At 40.6% G+C, this 22,358-nt stretch overlaps 1 protein-coding gene across 1 annotated transcript in view; it reads right to left on the bottom strand.

The window, feature by feature from the left end:
• The window catches only part of efcab14 (EF-hand calcium binding domain 14), a 52,790-nt gene extending 33,501 nt beyond the window's left edge, over positions 1-19,289 (bottom strand). The window contains 4 exon segments of the mRNA XM_059984341.1: positions 5,019-5,072; positions 5,074-5,165; positions 17,669-17,817; positions 18,893-19,289. Coding sequence (XP_059840324.1) covers positions 5,019-5,072; positions 5,074-5,165; positions 17,669-17,817; positions 18,893-19,071 — 474 coding nt within the window. The 5' untranslated portion in view covers positions 19,072-19,289.
• Positions 19,290-22,358: the final 3,069 nt, after the last annotated feature.

Here is a 22,358-nt window from a genome sequence, read left to right as displayed (position 1 = left end):
ATCGACTTCTCAGAACTTAAACAATTGTTCCATTTTGGTCGTAATCATGCTTGTTCACAATGGAATTCCACACCTTATGAAGCCCAGGTATCATACTATATAACAAAATACTAGGAAGGGTGAGCCTGACATCAATGATGGAAAATTTATTGGAAGATATTCCAAGGAAGAGGATATACAAGTATTTGGTTAGAGAGGGATTGATTAGGGATCATCAGCATGGCTTTGTGCTTGGTAAATCTTGTCTAACTAATCTTAGTTTTTCAAGGAAGTTACCAAAAGGCCAGGCAGTGGATGTTGTCTACATGGACGTGTCTACTTGACAGAGACTCGCATGGAAGGTTGATCAAGAACGTTCATCAGTTGCTCGGCATTCAAAATGAGGTAGTAAATTGGATCAGACATTGGCTTTGCTGGACAATCCAGTGTGGTATTAGATAGTTGAGTTCTCTGATCGGATTTCCGTGATTCGTGGTGTGCCACAGGATCGGAGCAGAGTCTATTATTGTTTGTCATCTATATCAATAATTTGGCTTAATTTGGAAGACTGTGTCTGTCCAGTTTTGGTCACCTACCTACAGGAAAGATGTAAATAAGATTAAAAGAATATAGAGAAAATTTACAAGGATGTTGCCAGAAGTTGAGGACTTGCGAAAGGTTGAATAGGTTTGGACTTTATTGAGGGGAGATTTGATAGAGGTATACAAAATTGAGAGGGGGAATGCAAGCAGGCTTTTTCTACTGAGGTTGAATGAGATTACAACTAGAGATTATGGATCAAGGGTGAAAGGTGAAATGCTTAAGATGAACATGTGGGGGAACTCCCTTCATTCAGAGGGTGGTGAGAGTGTGGAGTGTACTGCCAGCAGAAGTGGTGGATGCGGGCTGATTTCAACATTCAAAATATATTTGGAGAGGTATGTGGATGGGAGGGATATGAAAGGTTATGGCCCAGGTGCAGGTCGGTGGGTGTAGGCAGATTAACGGTTTGGCATGGACTAGAAAAGCCAAAGGGCCAGCTTCTGTGCTGTAATGTTCCATGACTCTAAACATTTCCACAGTACTCCTATCATTTCCTAAGTCACCTGCTCCACCTACCCTCAGGTAGCATCTATGAAAATGGTCACAGCTCATATCGAGTCACTGTAACAGGATCGACAGCACAGAAGAGAGATAAGAGGGGTAAGAGGGATGATGGAGCCAGGTAGGGTGAGGAGAAGTGGAGCTAGAGAGAGAGACTGGAAGGTGAAAAGTAGAGACACAAGAGATTACAGTGCTGGTATCTGATGAGGAAGGAATGATAGGCATTTGGAACCAGTTGGAGGAGACTCAATGTGTGTGTAGGTAATAGGCAGATGGAACCAGGTAGATCAGAAGGAGAGAGAACAGAGCACAGGTTCCCTGAAACTGAAAAATCCCATGTTTAGACCATTGGTTCGCAGACCGGAGCCAGAATAAGAGACAATGTCTTCTTGTTTATATTTGGTCTCACTTTGGCAGTGAAAATGTAGAGGACAGACAGGTAGGTGTGGAAATGGGAAATGTTCTGTCAAATGGTGTAAAGGACAGGTAGGTGTAGAAATGGGAAATGTTCTCTCAAATGGGGTCTACGCTTTTCTTGCATTGTAAAGGAGGCCAGATTTGGAGCACTGAATGCAGTATACAAGGTTGGAGGTAGTGCACATGAATCTCTTCTTCAGTGGAAAGGGCTATCTGGGTCCCTGGATGGTGATCAGGGATGAGGTGTAAGAAAAAGTGCTGTAGAGGACAAGCAGGGATAAATAGGTGGAGATGTAGTAAACAGGGTTATGGTGAGTGAGGTCCCTGAAGAAAGCAGAAAATGGTGGGCAGGAGAAAATGTGATTTATGGTGGGATCTTATTAGAGAAATGACAAAGGACGAAGTGCTGGATTCGAGATCTGGTAGGGTGAAAGACCAGGACCAAAGGGACTCTGTTCTGTCTGGGTGGAAGTGGGGTGAGAGCAGAAGTATGGGAGATGGAGGAATGCAAATTACAAGTCCATTAACCCTAAGAGTTAAAGCTATATTTCCTGAAAAAGGATTTTGCAGACATCCTGGAATGGAAAGCCTCAATTTAAAAACAGAAGCAGCATAGACAGCTTAGAAGCTGGGAGAAAGGGATGGCATTTTTATAAGAAGTTGAGTGGGAGGCAGTTTAATCAAGGTAGGTGTGAGTGTCAGTTGGTTTAACATAAATGTCAGCGGTTAGTATGTCACCTGAAATGACGATAGAGTGATCTAGAAAAAATAAGTGTCAGAAATTGTCCAATTGAATATTCATTTCCTGCTGATCTGCCCATATGCAAAATATCACTAACTAGGGATGGTGTTCTCCAGATATTTTTAAAGCCTTTTGCTCTCATCATTTCTTTTGCTTCTTGCTATCTTCTGAGCCCTCCTGAGCTTTCAAATTTCAATTGGTTATATACAGTCTTCATTGCCATCTTTCTGACCAATACTCAAGTAAATGAATATTTACAGCTGCAAGAAAAAATTTGTGAATCCTTTGCAATTACCTGCTTTTCTGTATTAATTATTCCTAAAATGTGGTCTGATTTTCATCTAAGTCACAATAATAGGCAAACGCAATCTGCCTAAACTAGTATCACAAACAATTGCACTACTACTCATTAATACTGAGTACACTTAAACATTCATAGTCCAGGTTCAAAAAAGTGTGAATCTCTGGGGTAATGCCTTCTGCAAAAGTTATTTGGAGTCAGGTGTTCCCATCAATGAGCCTGAAGGTGTGGGTTGTATAGGTGTCCTACACACAAGTCAGGTTACTGACAGTTTGCTCTTTTCAAGAAAGATCAATTTATGTGCACCATGCCTCAATCAAAACAATTTTCAAAGGACCTTAGAAGGAGAATTGTAAAGATGCATGGAGCTGGAAAAGGCTACGTGCATTCCTAAAGACCTGAGTGTTCACCATTCAACAGTTCATGTATCCACTATAAGAAAAACACTAAAGAAGAATGGCGTTCATGGGAGGACACTACAGAAAAAACCACTGCTCTCTAAAAAAAAAAATAATTATTGCTGCACGTTTCAAGTTTACAAACAACCACCTGGATATTCTACAACACTTCTGGGAGAATGTTCTGTGGACAATTGAGACAAAAGTTCAACTTTTTGGCAGAAATGCACACCGGTATGTTTTGAGGAAAAAGCATACTGTACACCAACTGTGAAGCATGGTGAAGGAGCATCATGGTTTGGGGCTGTTTTGCTGCCTCATGGTCTGGACAGCTTGCAATCATTGAGGGAACAATTAATTTAAAATTGTATTAAGACATTTTCCAGAAGAATGTCAGGGTAGTGGTCTGTCACCTGAAGCTTAATAAAGCTGAATGATGCAAGACAATGATCCAAAACACAAGAGTAAAACAGCAACAGAGCTGTTTAAAAAGCAGAAAATTCATGCTTTGGAATGGCCAAGTCAGAATCCAGACCTTAACCCAATTGAAATGCTGCGGCATGACCTGAAGAGGTCTGTTCATGCAAAGTATCCCAGATATACTGATGAATTGCAGTAGTTTTGCATGGATGAATGGTCTAAAGTTCCTCCACACCATTGTGCAAGTCTGATCAGCAGCTACAGATGGAGGTTCTACCAGTTATTAAATATGGGGTTCACAAACTTTTTCCAACCCAGACAATAAATGATTAAATATTTTCAATAAAGTCATGAAAAGTACAAGTAGTTTAGGCAGATTGTGTTTGTCTATTATTGTGACATAGATGAAGATCAGACCACATTTTATGTAATTAATGTAGAAAATCAGGTAACTGCAAAGGGTTCACAAACTTTTTCTTCCAACTGTATTTGGCATATTCCAAACACGAGGAAATCTGCAGATGCTGGAAATTTAAACAACACACACAAAATGCTGGTGGAACCAGCAGGCCAGGCACCATCTATAGGGAGAAGCACTGTTGACATTTCGGGCCAAGACCGTTCGTCAGGACTAACTGAAAGGAGAGATACTAAGAGATTTGAAAGTAGTATGGGGAGGGGGGAAATGGGAAATGTTAGGAGAAGACCGGATGGATGAAGCTAAGTGGTGGAAAGGTGATTGGCGAAAGTGATAGAGAGCTGGAGAAGGGAAAGGATCATGGGACGGGAGGCAGGAGAAAGAAAGGGGAGGGGGGAAGCACCAGAGGGAGATGGAGAACAGGCAGGGTGATGGGGAGGGGGGAGAGGGGGGGAGAGGGGGGAGAGGGGGGAGAGGGGGGAGAGGGGGGAGAGGGGGGAGAGGGGGAGAGGGGGGGAGAGGGGGGAGAGGGGGGAGAGGGGGGAGAGGGGGGAGAGGGGGAGGAGAGGGGGGAGAGGGGGGAGAGGGGGGAGGGGGGGAGGGGGGGAGGGGGGGAGGGGGGGAGGGGGGAGGGGGAGGGGAGAGAGAGAGGGGGAGAGAGAGAGAGAGAGAGAAAAAACAAACAACTAGGAGGAACAACACCTTATATACCGGCTGGGTAGCCTCCAACCTGATGGCACGAACATTGACTTCTCTAACTTTCCTTAATGCCCCTCCTCCCCTTCTTACCCCATCCCTGACATATTTAGTTGTTTTTTTTTCTCTCTCTCTGCCCATCACCCTGCCTGTTCTCCATCTCCCTCTGGTGCTTCCCCCTCCCCTTTCTTTCTCCCGAGGCCTCCCGTCCCATGATCCTCTCCCTTCTCCAGCTCTCTATCACTTTCGCCAATCACCTTTCCAGCTCTTGGCTTTGTCCCATCCGGTCTTCTCCTAACATTTCGCATTTCCCCCTCCCCCCACTACTTTCAAATCTCTTAGTATCTCTCCTTTCAGTTAGTCCTGATGAAGGGTCTTGGCCCGAAATGTCTACAGTGCTTCTTCCTATGGATGCTGCCTGGCCTGCTGTGTTCCACCAGCATTTTGTGTGTGTTGTTTGGCATATTCCAATTTACAATAAATGATTTGTTTTCTCTTGAGCCATTATGTTCTCCATTATGCAAACACCGCGCATTTGCTTACTTGTTTATTTAGTTCTGTGATGTTGGTCCATATTTTGCTAATTCCTTTGTCACCCAGCATCTAGGTTAGTAAGATCCTTTTGGATTGCAAGAAGATCTTCATTTAGCTTTGGAATGTCACTAAACGAGGCCTTTTGACTAGATTCCACTACAAGGACAAAAACATGTCTTAGTCTTAAGACTAAAATTTGAAGGAAGATCAAATGAAAAGCATAAATCCAATGGAAAAGCTGATTTGCTCCACATCTATGCTCTGAAATATATATTTATGAAATAAATGGAAAATCAGAGCTAGCGAGTTGAATGCAGGCTTTGATTGTACAAACTTTACATCCAAATACCCGAAAAAAACGGAACATTACCAAACCTACTTCAATCAGAATTACAAAGAGGGCAACTTGCTAATAGGGGCAAATACATTCCCATAAATGATGCTTCTGACAACTTTGTTACTCCAGAATAATAAAGGTAATAGAAAGCTGAATGCAAAACCCTGTATGAAGAAAACATACAGCAATCACTCATGACACTTTACATTGGGTTCAATGGCATTCATATTGTGAATGTGCCTATAATTACTTAGGGCAGAAAGTGAAAAGAGGAAGTTAGGTTCACAATTTATCAATCAACCACATAGATCACATTTGGAGACATGTGTTGAAGTCGTGAGTTACTGCCAGCAATCAGTAAACAGAGCTATTTAGCTGGAACAAAAACAGTTGAAAAATTATTTAAAAGAGCAGTTGTACTTGTGTTTCTACTATCAGCAGATGTGCAACTTAACCACAGCGATTCTAATTATTCACCATCCCGTGATGATTTTGCTTTTCTAATTGCTTATTTTTTAATTTTCTTAATATAACTTTTGTGGGACAAAAGAGGGAAACTAGGGTCAGGTTAGGGTTTAGGGAATAGAACATGGAGGAATTAAAGGTCAGGCTGGAGTCTAAGTCTTCGCTCTACGTTTGAAATCCAGAGATGCAGATTCGGGACATCAGACTAGAAGTGAGTGAGTTGTTGACTGATTCTGGAGTCAGAGTTCCATGCAGAAAGAGGTAAGGAATTCCAATGACCCTTCTGGGTTTACAAATGAGTAAGAAAAGAGTGAGACACAGGGTTCAGGGTCCTAAGATCAGTGAGTCTGGAATTCAAGACCTAGTGTTCAGTGATTTGCGTCTCCTGGGATCGATGTTGAGGATTAAGGCCCAAGAGTCAATCAGAAGTCTGGAGGTCAAGGCCTGTTGGCCAGAGCTGAGTCTGCAAGTCCGATGAGGAGATTGAACCCCGAGGTTTGCAGACCCGAGTCCTGGCCTGTCCTGGGTTTAAAGGACTACGTATATGCATGGGTGAGAAAGGAGGAACAGGGTTGCTTTTGCTGTATTTGTCTTGTTGCGTTCTGTGTTGTTCTGCCAAGCATTGTGTGCGTGCTATATTGTCACTGGAATGTGTGGCAACACCCTCAGTGTACTGGTTGTTAATGCAAATGACGCATTTCAGATATGCTACAATTACATGTGACAAAACTTGAAACTTGCAAATTATGACAATGGAATACAACATACAATATTTGATCAGTGCTTTCACTTGTGAAGGCCAAGAGTAAGTGCAGTTACTTTTGTAAAGCACTGAGTTTTGTATTTTGTATCTAAATAGATCAACCAACTGCTGCAATGAATCATTACAGTTTCAAAGAGGTTTCCTTATAATATTCCAAACAGATCAAATCAAAAAATATAAAACGGTGTCACAGCTCAACAACTGTAAGTAGTGAAAATTAGCACAGCTATATTAAACTAATAATCGCCTTTCTCAGCAACTAATAAAAACACAGCTTTACTCTGCTTTCTTTCAGCAATCAATCTACAATCCTTTTTTATTCCCTGCAACCAAAATATCTTTACCTCATTATTCTTTTCTATTTGTTACTGCCTACATACTACAAACTGCTCCACTATATTTACCTCCCCATTAGCTTGTTTAGTGATTTAATGTGTACAAGATGATGAGAGACATTGATCATGCAAATAGTCAGAGGCTTTTCCCTAAGACTGAAATGGCTAACACGTGAGGGCACAGTTTTAAGGTGCTTGGAAGTAGGTACAGAGGAGATATCACAGCTAAGTTTTTTTTTAAAAACGCAGAGAGTGGCGAGTGCGTGGAATGGACTGCCAGCAACGGTGGTGGAAGTGGATACGATGGGTCTTTTAAGAGACTCCTGGATAGGTACATGGAGCTTACTAGAATAGAGGGCTATGGGTAACCCTATGTAATTTCTAAAGTACGTACATGTTCGACACAGCATTATGGGCTGAAGGGCCTGTATTGTGCTGTAGGTTTTCTATGTTTTTAATGTATCCAGCAATGGAATCTGTTCAACTCCCTGGTCAAGGACCAGTAATAACTATCATATTTTATAATAACAAAGGCATTACATAACACTTAGATCATAAAACTGTACGCCCTCCAATATCACAAAAGCTTTTCATAAATTCTGAATATACTAAAGTGTCCGCAAACCAATAACGTACTTTTCATAGTGTGCTTATTGTAATCTGGCAAGATAATGGACAATTCACACAAGGCAAGCTCCCACCAGCAAGTCTGATAATGACTGGTTAATTGTATTTTGAGATTCTGAAAAAAGCTGGCCATGACTTCAAGATCACATCCCACAACTTTCATCAAGATCATGTTTAATTGTCATTGAACCACACACAGAAGTAAAGCCAAAGAAAACAGTGTACCTCTGGGACTAAAGTACAATGCACAATACCAACAGTCATACACAGCACACAGCATATATAGCACACATAATTATGATTTTTTAAATTCCTCAGGCAATATTTTAAAATATGTGCAAACGGGGGGAAAAAGACCTCACTGGGGGGGAAGGGAGATTGTTGCTCGCTGCCACTTACACACGGGACTTTGGAGTTCACACGTTTAACTGTGATTCATTCTTTGGGGCACTTCTCTGCTTTCATGGATGTTTGCAAAAGCATTTCAGGATGTATATTGTATACATTTCTCTGACATTAAATTGGACCTTTGAACCTTCAATGTTTCGCCTAAAGATGGGCTTCCCTAACTGTACAATACTCTCCAAGTACTGCAATGCGGTATCCAACTGTAATTCAATGAAACTTCAGACTATAGTAAAATGGGGCTTCGACTGATGTTTGTCTCAGAGGCAAGATACTACATGTTTATTAATAGATTTCATACTTATCCAGTTGGACACTGTATTCACACCAACAGTTTAACCTCAGTTAAGGAACCAGATGAATAAAGAAATACATTTCTAAACAGACCATAAAATATGCTTGTACAATTCACAAGTTCCCAAAAACAAACAACGCAACAAACAGCTAATCCGTTTAGGCAAATGTCAAATATGGGATAAATCTTGACTAAGACTAGGAATAGCATATATTCAAATTTATTTAAGGATGGTGAGCACAGCCTTAAATTTTAATGCCTTATATGGAAGCTGGAGCCTCAAACAGCATCATTCTGAAACTATTATGCTGTATGTAAGCCTTAGTTTTTGTATGCAAGTCTCTACAATGAAACTTGAACATTTGACCAATTGCCAGAGATGCTACAAGCTGTATGATGATGGCTGTCACCAACCTAAAGGAAAAAAATTATCATTAAGCCAGTAACTATTTTCACACTCAAAAAATTTATACTAATTTCAAGAGCTTTAAAACAAAAATAATTTTGTAACTTCAGATGGGTTTCAACTTACTACTTTTACTAACGACCAGTATTACCGAGCCACAGAGTATAGAACAGGTCTTTGAGCCCAACTGACATGTCCATCCAAACTAGTCCCATTTGCCAGTGTCTGGTCCATAATCTAAGTCTAACCCATCCAAGTATCTGTCCAGTTATCTTTCAAAGATGATATTCTACCTATCATAACTACTTCCACTGGCAGTTCACTCCACATACACACCATCCTCAAGCTACTATCAAATCTTTCCCCTTAAATCTATGGCCTCTAGTTGTTGATACTCCAACCTTGGGTAAAAGACCAAGTACGTTCACCCTATCTCTGCTCTTCATGACTTTATGTACAAAATCTATCATTGGTATAATTTCATTTGTGTCTGTCCATGAACACTACCTCATTATTCCTTTTTTTTTACACTAACAAGTAACTTATTGTAATTTCATATCTTTATACTGTACTGTTGCTGCAAAATAACAAATTTCATGTCATAAGGCTATGATAATAAATCCAATTCTGATTACATAATTTCCCTAACAAAAGGCATGACATTAACATGGCTATAACAAGATCACCCTGCCACATTTTAAAATAATGAACTCATTAGTTACACTCATGTTACCCAAGCCCCTGCTCAAAAGACAAATTATGATTCCAAATGCTCTACTATCTACTGACTGACTAGAAATAGGTGAAAGTCTTGTGCAATTACTTTCTCCAATGGCAGAAAGCATGGTGACACATGCAGACCCCCCCCCCCTCCAAAATACATATTTGGACTGTTGGTTGTTATTGGCAAGGATACATTTCACTATATGTTTCAATGTTTTGGTGCAGATATGACAAATAAAATTAATATTGTCTTATCATATACCTAGAATGGTTTAACCTGCTTCCATCCATCATTCCCCACTTGCTTTAACTTATCACTATGCAGAGAGCCAAATTTTCATCACATTTTAACACTGCTGCAGACACTGGAGACATACTAGCGCTGGGATATGCAGCAACACACAATCAATCAGCTGGAGGAACTCAGGAGCTCATGGAGAGGAGAGTTTTCCAATGGTAGGAGAGTCTAGGTCCAGAGGACACAGTCGAAGAATAGGATGTCCTTCGAGAGCAGAAATGGGGAAAAATCTCTTTAGCCAGAGGTTGGTGCATCTGTGGAATTCATTGCCACAGACGGCTGTGGAGGCCAAGTTATTGAGTATAATTAAAGTAGAGATTGACAGGTTCTTGATTAGGAAGGTTATGAGAAGAAAAGGCAGGAGAATTAGTTTAGTTGGCCATTTGATGACTAATTTATTTGGTTTGATACAACATTGTGTGCCAAGGGGCTTGTTCTTGTGCTGTTCTAAGTATGTACTTTGATAATAAATTTACTTTGATGACATGAATAACAATTTCTCTAACTTACTGTATTGCTCCTCCTCCATCCTTCTCTTTTTCCATTCATCATTCTGGTTACCCTCTCACCCTTTGTCTTCTCCTCAGCCGCCCATCACACTTACTGGTTCCCTCCTCTTTCCATTTCTTCCCTGACCCATTTCCACCTATTCCCCCCTCCCAGTTTCTTACTTCATCCCTCCTTGCCCCATCCACACACATTTCCCCTCATTTGGTCTCACCTATCACCTACCTGCTTCCCTTCCCCCCCCCCCCCACCTTCTTTATTTGGCTTCTGTCTCTTTCCTTTACAATCCTGAAGGGTCACGGCCCAAAACATAGACAATTTACCCTCCATAGATGCCGCCTGACTCGCTGAGCTCTTCCACTATTTTGTGTGTGTTGTTCCAGATTTCCAGCATCTGCAGAATCTCACGTGTTTAGGACAATTACGCTTTGATTAGCATATCAAGGAAATAGTTTTCCTTTAACAGTGATTAAATGTTCCTTCCATTTCCCTCATTCAAAGAAAAACACCACAGCCTAGTTTCCCCTCATAACAATAATTCTCCTACCTCAATAGCACCGTCATATGTCCTCTGAACTCCTTCAATACTAATGTATTCTTGTAATATGGGATCCAAAACAGTACACATACAAACATGACACAAACGGAAGTCAAAGTTAATGTTTTTATACTATGATGTCCATGCTTATGTCCTGTACTTCAACCAATAAAGGCTAGCATGCTACAGGCCTTATCTACCCATCTAACTGTCCCACTACTCTTAAGTAAACACAAAGTACACTGCAGATGCTGTGGTCAAATCAGCACGTACAAACAAGCTGGATGAACTCAGCAGGTCGGGCAGCATCTGTTGAAATGAGCAGCCAATGTTTCAGGCTGAGACCCGAAACATTGGCTGCTCATCTTAACGGATGTTGCCTGACCTGCTGAGTTCATCCACTACTTTAAAGGATTTGTGAACTTGCACTATAGATTCCCACTGATTCTCCATACTTCTAAGTATCCTGCTATTAATCATGAATTTCCTAGCCATTTTTGCTCACCTCATTTGTTATTCCAGAAAGTAGGCGGCCATTCATACCATTGCATCTATAGCGGTTCTCAGAAATCTCATTCCCCTAGTTATTTCCATCTAACCTAAACCTTTTCATTTGATAATCAAATCAACTTGATTCTAGCACCCACCTGCTCCCTGGATTATTAAAATCAGCCAATTGACCTACAGACAGACACAGACACACACACACACACAAAATGCTGGAGGAACTCAACAAGCCAGGCAGCATCTATGGAAAAAAGTACAGTTGACATTTTGGGCTGAGACCCTGAAAATATCCTTAAGCTGTGGGAGAAAACCAGAGCATGTTGGAGAAACCCACGCAATCACAAAATTTGGTGATTTAACCTGGCTGCTGGAGCCGCAAAGCACTATAGGTAATTCTTGTAAAACAACGCCATTGTCAAATATTATCACTTTTATTTAGAGATACAACATGGTAACAGGCCCTTGTGGCCCAACAAGCCCATGCCATCCAATTCCACTCATGTGACCAATTAACCTGCTTGTCTTTGGAGTACAAAAGGAAGCTGGAGTACCCAGAGGAAGCCCATACTGTCACAGGGGTACAGGTATACTCCTCGCAGACAGCGGCAGAATTGAACCCGAGTATGTGGTGCTGTAATAGCTGATTTATGGAGGTCTGTAGCTAGATCTAATCTAACTACAGACCTATTCCTTCTCTTAATGCTTTCAGTATTTCTACCACATGATGCTCAATATACAAGATTACTGACTCTAGCTGGTAAGTTTGAAGTAAATGGCAATCTGGAGGATACTTTACCTTTTTTTTGCATGACAAAACAAAAAAATACTGAGATCCAGTGTCAATTGTGAAAACTAATGTGTATGGACAGCCAAACATGCACACTGACCCTTTTACTTGTCAATCTAACGGGACTGGAAGACCCCGTCAACGAGTGCCAAGGACAATTGCTGAAACAGATATTTCTACACTACTGCCAGCCTAGCCTCTTGTTTGTCTGAACTGTGGAACAACACAAGCTATTCTTATCACATTCCCAGTGGCAATGAAGTGGTTCAGCAGGATCGCCCAGGTTAGTGTGCCTGCCTTCTCTAAATTAAGTATTTAGGTCAATGCTGGTCTGCTCAGTTTTAAGATGATCGTACTTCCTTGGAGAAGGTGAAAAGTTCACCATTTCCATTGACTGTTAAAACTTGGGTAACAAGGCAGATTTACTTCTCTGAAGAACTACATGGGTTTTTTACAGTATTTTATTTCATACTCATTTCATTAACTGAATGTGGAACATCCAACTGCCATTGACATAATTTGAATGTATCTGCAGCTCATTAATTCAAGACTCTGAATTTCCAATGTACTAGAGGGTTTGGACCTCAACCATCAACCTCATTTCAAGTTCCAAATCTATGCCACCTAGCTGGAAATCTTCATATTCATCCCTCTGTATAATCCTCCTACCACATAACCGTACAGCACAGGAGTATACTCTTCTGCCCAGAATGTTGTGCTAATCAATTAAATTAGTAATCAAATGGCCAACTAAACTAGTCCCTTTTGCCGGCATAATGTTCATATCCTTCCATTTTCTTCACATTCATGTGCCTAAAAGTCCCTAATATACCTCCCCCCACCAGGCAGCGTGTTCCAGGGAACCATCACCATGTTGCGTAAAAATCTTGCCCTTCACATCTCCTCTGAAATTACCCTCTGCAACCTTAAATGCATTATCTCTAGTATTAGATATTTCAACACTAAAAAGTAGGTACTATCTACTCCATCTATGCCTCTCATAATCTTATAAACCTCTTTCAGAATGCCCCTCCATCACTCTACAGTAAAGAACCCAATTATGTCCTACCTCTTGCACATGCCCACTAATCCGGACAGCATCCTGGTAAACTGCTCCTGCACATTCCTCAAAGCCTCAACATCCTTCCTCTAATGGGGTGACCAGAACCATATGCAATACTCCAGATGTGGCTTAGCTGCAATATAACTTTCTTCCTTTTGAACTCAGTGCCTCAACTAATAAAGGCAAGCATGCCATATTTCTTAAGCAACCTATCAACCTGTGCAGCCACTTTCAGAGAGCTATGAACGTAGACCACAAGATCCCTCTGCTCATCAATACTGTTAAGGATCTTACCCTTAACAGTGCACTCTCTCTTTACATTTGATCTGCCAAGGTGCAACACTACACATTTGTTCAGGTCAAACTACATCTGCTCATATCTGCAAACAATCCGTATCCTGTTTTATTCTTTGCCAGTCTAAGTTATCCACAACATCAATCTCAATATAATCTGCAAATTTATCCACCTATCTATATTTTCAACCAGATGATTTATATACATCACAGACAGCAGAGGACCCAGTACAGATCCCTGTGAAACAACATTAATCACAGATCTCCAGCTAGAACAAGTCCTTTCAACCAGCACCCTGTCTTCACTGAGCAAGCCAGCTCTAAATTCAAACGGCTAATTCAATATTGATCTCTTGCATCTTAATTTTCTGGATGAACCTTGTCAAATGCCTTACTAAAATGATAGAGCTGTGGATGTTGTTTATCAATCACTTTTGTCACCTTGTCAGTAAGACTCAATCAAGTTAGTAAGACATAACTTGGTCCACACAAAGCCATGCTGACTCTCCCCAATTAGGGCATGGTTCTTCAAATGCTCATATCCCCAAGATTCTCTCCAGTAACTTCCCAACCACAGACATGAGACTCACGGGTTTAGTTCCCAGGATTATCGCTGGTTCCCTTCTTGACTAATGAAACAACATTAGCTACTTGCCAGTCTTCTGGGACCTTATCTATGGCTAGAGGACATGAAGATAATTTATCAAAGCCCCAGAAATCTCTTCTCTTGCCTTCTCAATAACCAGAGGTATATCCCATCAGGCCTTGGGAACTTATCCACCTTAATATTCTATAATGGACCCAAAACCATCTCCCTCCTTTACCTCAAAATGCCCGAGCATATCAATACGCTCGGCACTGATCTCCCTACCCGCCACCTCCTTTGCCTTGGTAAATATTGATATAAAATAATTAAGAACCTCACCCACATCCAAGCACACATTCCCTACCCCCCCACTTTATCCTTGAGTGATCCTACCCTCTCTGTAGTTAATTACTTCCTCTTGATACATGCATAGAATGGCCTGGGATTCTCTATAATCCGACTTACAAAGATCATTACATGACCCTCCTGACACGTAATTCCCTTCAGTTCTTTTCTGACTTTATAATCCTCAAGGGCTCCATTTGATTCTGGTTTCTGAAGCTTTACACACGTTTCCTTTTTTTAAATTCTGGATTAAATGCATTACCTCCCTCGACACCCAAGGTTCTCTTACTTTACCATCCCTGTCCTTCCTTCTGACTGGAACATACCTGTCCTGTACTCTGTGCTGTGGTACTTTAACACCCTCTAGATGTCCGATGTGGACTTGTCCCAAATCATTTGTTTATAATTCCTGACAAATACACTCATAATTTGCCCTGCTCCAATTTAATACTCTCCTGCAAGGTCCATACTTATCCTTATCTGTAGCTATCTTAAAACTTAAAACCATTTACTAGTACAACCTGCAATTAGAAAGCTTGATCTAAAATGAATATTCTAGTCAAAATATTTAAATAAAAGTTAAGCAGGAACTCAGCAGCCAAGAAGCATCCATGAAAAAAAAGAGTAAACAGTTGACATTTTGGTTCAAGAATCTAAGGTGATGATGAATCTGCACATAGGAAGAGATTAAAAATCCAGTTGAGTGGCACCACAACAACCACCTCTCACTGAACATCAGCAAAACCAAACAGCTGATTATCAACTACAGGAGGAAGAATCCAGAGGTTCATGAGCCAGTCCTCATTTGGGGAATGAAGATGAAGAGGATCAATAGCTTCAAATTCCTTGATGTTAACAGATCAGAGGATCCACCGCAGGACAAGCACATCGTGTCATCACAAAGAAGGCAAGACAACATCTTCACTTTTTTAGAATTTTCTGCAAATTTATTACAGCCTGGTATGGAAACACCAATGCACAACAAAAAAGGCTACAGGAAGTGGTGAATGCAGCCTAGTCCATCACAGACAAAGCCCTCCCCAACATACAGTACATTACATGGAGTGCTGCCACAAGAAAGGAGCATCAACCATTAAAGATTCCTACCAACCAGGCCATGCCTGCTTCTCGCTACTACCATCAGGCAGGAGGTACACAAGCATTGGGATCCACAACAGCAGGTGCAGCGATAGTTATTACCCTATAACAATAGGCTCCTGAACAGGAGAGGATAACTTCACTCACCACAAAGGTGAGCTGATTTTATGACCTCCAGTCTCATTTTTCTTGTAAATGTCTACAAGAAAACTGAATCTCAAGGTAGTATATGGTAATATATACATACTTTGATAATAAATTTACTTTGAATAGGAATAGCCTTGGGCTATACACTACATCTCTAGGGAAGCATGCAACAATATGAAGCTGTTAGCCTTTTTCTCATTCTAGCTCAAATTCTTAGTACTGCTGCAACTTAGGTACTACCCCACAACACTTCAGAATGAAGTCTGGAAGTCTGAATGAAATAAATCACTACTTATGGGATGGAAGTACCTCTGCACCATCTTTAAAGCTTCCACATCATTTCTACAATGAAGAAACCAAAATTGAACACCATATTCCATGGTCTCTAATCAGTCTTATTGAACTGCAATATGACCTCGCAGCTCTTGAACATAATTTTCCAACTAATCAATTCCAACACACCATATGCCTTCTTAGCCACCCTAAGTGACTTGCGTGGCAGCTTTGAGGGATCTATGAACTTAGACCCGACTCTGTTCTCCACACTGCCAAGAATTCTGTAATTAACCTTGTACTCTGCTTTTAAGTTCAAAGTATGTCTATCATTTCACTTTCTGAATTGAACTCCATTTCTCTGCCAACTCTGCACCCTGTCCGAATCCTTTCGTAGCACACAGCAACTTTCTACACTATCCACAACACCTGGAACCTTCATATCACCTGTAAAATTACTAAAGCGGCCCTCTACTCCCTCAGCCAATCATCTATAAAAATCACAAACAGCAGGGTTCCCAGCAGAGATCCCCGTGGAACACCAAGCTGAGTTGCTCCATCTACTACTATCCTCCTTTCTGTGGGCAATCCAATTTCAAATCCATGAAGCCATGTTTCCATGGATCACAGGCCTCATGACTTTCCGGATGAGCCTAAAATGGGAAGCCTTGTCAAATGCATTACTAAAATCTATACATCTACTACTCTACCTTTGAAACTTTGTTTTGTCACTTGAGAAAGTCAATTAGGTTCATGAGGTACTACCTGCCCCTCACAAAGCCATGCTGAATAATCCTATGTTTCTCAGTGCTTTTAAATTATGCCCCTAAGAATTCTCTCCAACAGTCAGCCCACCACTGACACAAGTCTCAATGGTGTACTGTCCCCACGATTATCCCTATTACCTTTCCTGAACAACAGAACATTTGTCATCCTCCAATACTACTCCTGTGGCCAAGGAGGACACAATCACCATCACGCCAATATCTCAAAGCTCTTTTCTCTCATTTCCCAAAGAAACCTGCGGTACGTCCCAACCTGACCCATGGACTTACCCATCATGTTTTTCGGAAGTTCCAACACTACCTCTTCCAGCTCACTAGCCTGTTCCACACTGACCTCAAATATGTAAAAAAGTCCCTCTTCCCGATGAACAATGAAGCAAAGTATTTATTAAGAATTTCCCCTACCTCCTCCACTCTGGGTACATTTCCCCCTTAATCCACAAGCTGACCTACCATCACTCTTGTCATCCCCTTGTTCTCTGTGTGGAATGCCTTGGGGTTTTCCTTAATCCTACAAGTTAGGCCTTTTCACTGGCCCTTCTAGCTCTCCTGTCCCTACTTAAATGCCTTCCTGGCTACCTTATAATCCTCTAGCGCCCTGCTTGATTTATGCTTCCTAAACCATAAGTATGTTTCATTCTTCCTTTTAATTAGATATTCCACCTCTCTTATTAACCATGGGTTCTTTACCCTGTCATTCTTTCACTGTCTCAGTGGGTCAAACTTGTACAAAACCCCATGCAAGTGGTCCCTAAACAATCTCCACATTTCTGCTGTGCATTTCCCTGAGATCAGGTTTTCCCTACTTATGTTCTCAAGTTCCTTCCACTGTAATTATCCCTCCCCCAGGTAAATACTTTCTCTTATTGTCTGCTCCTAGCCTTGTCCATAGCTATGTAATAGGTCAGGGAGTTTTGGAGTTCATTATCTCCAAAATGCCATCAAGAAGACTATCACCTGACCAATACCAGATCCAATATGACCTAGTTGGCCTGTGGGCAAGATATCCCAAACTACACAGTAAACAAAAAGTTCTTTATGACTGATTGTACATGCACATTTCAATTCTACTTACATGTTCTAAACTTTTCTTTCAGTGCATCCAAATCTTCTTTGAGAGCAACCTGCATCCAGACCAAACCAACACAAGCTACTACACAAGCAGCGAGCATAACAAATGCACACAGTGGATAACAAATCTTGCAGCATTTCACATAGCCTCCCCTGCAAAAGAACAAAAGGCAAAGATTGAAATGCATATGGATAATCTGAAAACTTTAAACAAAATAACTGAAGTTTTGATCCATTTAGTTTATATATCTGAATAAACTTGAGTAAGTTAATTCCACAATTCTATTGCTATTAATTTTATAAGCAATAAAAATAAAAAATATATACACCTAACATTTAAAAAATATTACTTAAGTGATAAAAAAAATCCAGTTAAAGTTCATTCTATAGATTGATGCTTAAAATTGTGCATACTTCTGCATTCTAAGGGCCTGCGGAAATGACAAACACTGTACAAGGATACAATCTATACAAGGGTGACATCCGATTTTGTGCTAAAATGCAATAATTCATCCCATTACATCTACCCCACACCTAGAACAGGTAGCCACTAAGAACATTTCCTCCAATTTTCCCTTCATAGTATAGTAGAATTTATTATCAATTCTGGATTCACACTTTTTTCCTCCCATCTGTTTTCGGTGATCAATTTGAACATGCTCTCCAGTTACAAGCAAATCACAACAAAATATTGAAACTCATGACTCCGTGGTCATGGCCACGGAGAACTTTGAAATGGATATTTTGGAATTGAGGTACTGTGTAGTCAATGCAAGTCTACAATGAAGGAATAAAAGGACATGGTGCGGGACAGAATGCATCCCGCAGGCTTTGGTTAAAGATATTGACGAGACAGTTTTTTTTTGGAGGGGGGGAAGAGGTTAAAGCAGTACTCTCGTAACAACACACATAAAATGCCAGAGGAACTCAGGAGGTCAGGGTCTCGGCCCGACTGTTCATTCCCCTCCATAGATGCCTGACAACTTCAGCATTTTGTGTGTGCTGCTCAAGAGTTCCAACATCGGCAGAATTTCTTGCGGTCACTGCTTCATAGCTGAAAATTTGCAAAATTTGCCAAAGTCAAGTAACTGGGTCATCGTGGCAAGTCGTATTTTAATACACTGCTTCAGCTACATGCCAGAGAACCACACGACGCCGTTTCGTTCCCAAACCCTCAAACATCTCAAACGCAGTTTGAGTTAAAGGGCCTTAAAGCGCCCATTCTTACTTTGCGAAGGAGCCAGAGACCGGTTCAGCGAACTCATCGAAATCGGAGGATGATTCTGATTCCGAGGCCGTGGGCTCGGTCCTCAGCAGCAGTTGGTGCCCGGAGCTTTTCTTCGACTTCTTTTTCTTGCCGTCGCCGGTGAGACCGATGAGCGCATTGAGCTCCTTCCGTTTCTTCATTTTCTTCTGCGGGGTCGCCGCTTTATACTGCACATCGAGCTGCGCGTGCTTGCTCTCCAGCTTGCAGCGGTTCGTAAGTGAACATATAACCCAGGAGGCAGGGAAACAGAAGTTGGGGAAAGGAAGGAGGGAGAGAAGGAACTACCTGATCAACCGGCAGACACCGTCCCAAACAGTAACACTGCACCACCCCGTTACATCAGAGCCCCTCGTTGGCCAGGGCTCGGGTTACGTCAGAAATGCAGCGACTGGGTGACGTGCTAAGACCGCGCGAACGCCGGCTGGAAAGAGACAGAAGGAATGCATGTTGGCGGCTAATTGTTTGTCTGTCAGTTTGTAGCTTCAACTTCGTCACGCCGTTAGTCTCCGGCAAGACAAATCCCACGGTGGCGCGGTTGTTAGAACTCCAGGGGTCAGCAAGGAAATTGGATACAAGCAGATGTTGTTGAGGTGTCTGGGTTGCTTCATGGAAGGTCTTCGCCTACCGAACCCTGAGGTGAATTCGGAAGGATAGTTAGTCGGAAACGGAGCAGATGAATGTGAGCGCAACGAGGAAATTGACACCAAGCTGATTGAGCTATCAATAATCTGCTGGAGAAACTCAGTGGTTCGAGCAACATCTGTAGGATGAAAGGAATTGTCGAGTTTAGAGTTCAAGGGAAAAATGTGGAACCCAGATTTGGCACAATAGGGACCAGGAAAATGGAAATAATCAGCTGTGTTGTGGATATAAATGTGAAGGGACTGGAGAAAGGGGGAAGGAAGAAATTTTGTGGGAAAAGAACAAACTGACACTTTGGGGCTACCAGCACAATTCTCTTTGTAGATCTTAAAAAGGAAGTAAAAGTTGCATTTGCGGAACTTAAGGCTAAAGCTTGGGAGGAAAGGTCTGAAATGAGGTTGCTAACTGTCTAGGAAACAATAGGATGATCAGTTGTAGATTCATGGCCAGAGTTGTCAACGTTGCTTTATGACTAATTTGGTTAATCTGTATCATAAATCTGTCCATCTGGTCTTGGCTTCATAGCATTTTATATCTTTGGGGAACAAAGCTCTTTCAAACTCAGATCTAATTACTTTGAAAATAGAACCTATACTTTTAATCATGTGACGAAATCTTTTGTCATCTTCTCTTATAGTTTTCTCTCATTTTGAGGGTCATCTGCACTTAGAACAGAAAATGTTTGTAACATCTATGCTATTATTTTCTTTAGCACAAAGCAATCAAACAAACAATATTCTTGGGAAGTGCAATGCTAATTGTTTAGTTCCTCATTATACCTGGTCCACGACAGATGATGGTGCGTTGCCTGCATTGAAACTCATCTTTTAATAATACTTTTAAAATTTTAAGGGTAACAGCTACTTCAGAACAACTTCAATAAGTAACCCTTAAAAGGCTCTGCATACTACTTCCAAAAGATATTATCCTCAATTATTTTACCTACTTGTACAGTAAATTCATCTGTTAGAAGTGTCCACCTTATTAAAAATTCTTTGGCTAATATTAAGCAGCTTGTATTTCTCCTCAAGTGTTTTGTTCTCAATTATATATCATAATTTATCCACAATAGAAATTAGATTAACTGTTGAATAATTTACTGTTTTTTCCCCCTTGCAAGTTCCTTAAGGAATAGAGTTACACCTGCAGTTTGCCTACATCAAGAGGTAAATTTAGATTTCTGAATTGAGAGAGCTGCAAGAGATTATGTTATGTTTCTGGCATCCCTACTGTATCTACATATCTTGATCCCCTTCTATTCTGCCTCCTAAAGCTGTATGTTTCTTGCAACTCTCCAGAGCTGGTATAGAATTAAATTATGGTATCTGACTAGAATATTATAAAATTTAGTCACATCTAGCCTATGTGTTGCATTGTCTAAATATCTCAATATACCATTTTATTGATTGTTGCTCCTCATTGATTGAAAATATTCACAAGGCTTGTTCAGCTTCACCCATGACTGTTTGAACATGATCACATGAAGCTTATTTTTCTTTTGTACGTCTTGTGCTTTGTAACTTAAGTTTAAAGTTTCATCTGCCAATGACCTGTTCACGTACAAACTTTAATTCATCCTGTAATTTACGTTGCTCTCCCTCCTGCTTTGGCATCTGGAAACACTATTAAATTGGTCTGCTAAATCCAAGGCATTTACTGAATTTAAGAACCAGAACGATGTCAGCACTAAGCTCTGACACATTCCACTTTGGTTTGTCAAGTTGGATTTTCCTCTTGCATCCATTTTGATAGCTATTGATTGTTTCATTTATATTAAATATTACACTTCCTGCCTAGTTTTGCACAGCATTTTGGTACTGATGTGATCTATCCTTGGAAATTGGGAAATGGCACTGACTTACATAGAATATATAGTACAGGAATTCTGTGCAGATGCTTTCATTTCACACAAATACCTTCCCATTCCATCCAACTCTTTATAGTCCTCTGCACCAATTTTTCATCCTTATTTCCTAATGTTGGTCTATTTTCCTTTTGAAAATATCTAGGACATGACAAGAACCAATCTCTCTGATATTATAAATCCAGTCGTGATTATATATTTGTGGCTCGTGGTTCTGAGTTCTTCTGAAAGAGGATTAATCTTAAGCCAGGAGACGTAAATGCAGAATCTATTTCTAAATCAGTGAACACTTACACCATTTTTAGTTCTCCATTTAGCCATCTCAAATGTTCTCCTTCCTCTAAAATAAACCACTAATTTGTTCAATCTTTCCTATTTATTTTCATTAATGTCATTTCTATGTTCAATTTACCAGCTCTATGTTTAATTCATCAGTGTGGCTTGATCAAGGTCTTTCTTCACTGGGAATTCAAATCCCCAGAAATACTTCTCAGTGTTTTGCTAACTTAATTGCTTTTGAGATCCTTTTGCTTCTCTGTTTCAAAGTTTCTAAGCTGTAAATATGATGGTTCTGTATTTGACCAAAGTGAAACACCTGTTTGTGCCTGTTACAAAAAAAGCTGTGTTTTGACAATAAGCTCCAGTGAAACAGTCATTCATTGAAATTGCTCCTTGGAGGCCCTGATTCAGGCAGTTGACAGCCAAAGATCAAGTTTGGCAGTACAACTTTTAAAATATTTCATCTGCCTTTTGCCATTATACATTTTTCTTTTTTATTATTATTAATTTTTATGCATTTCTACAATTACTATGACAAAAACCCAACTACAAAATAAGAGATTAATACAGTGCAAGATAAACATACAATAATATGGTTCAAAATAATGATGAAAAAACACCCAAAATAAAGTCATGTAGAGT

This window comes from Hypanus sabinus, chromosome 11, assembly GCF_030144855.1.
Source record: "Hypanus sabinus isolate sHypSab1 chromosome 11, sHypSab1.hap1, whole genome shotgun sequence".
In the NCBI taxonomy this organism is placed as follows: domain Eukaryota; kingdom Metazoa; phylum Chordata; class Chondrichthyes; order Myliobatiformes; family Dasyatidae; genus Hypanus; species Hypanus sabinus.
This window is presented reverse-complemented; position numbering and strand designations above follow the sequence as displayed.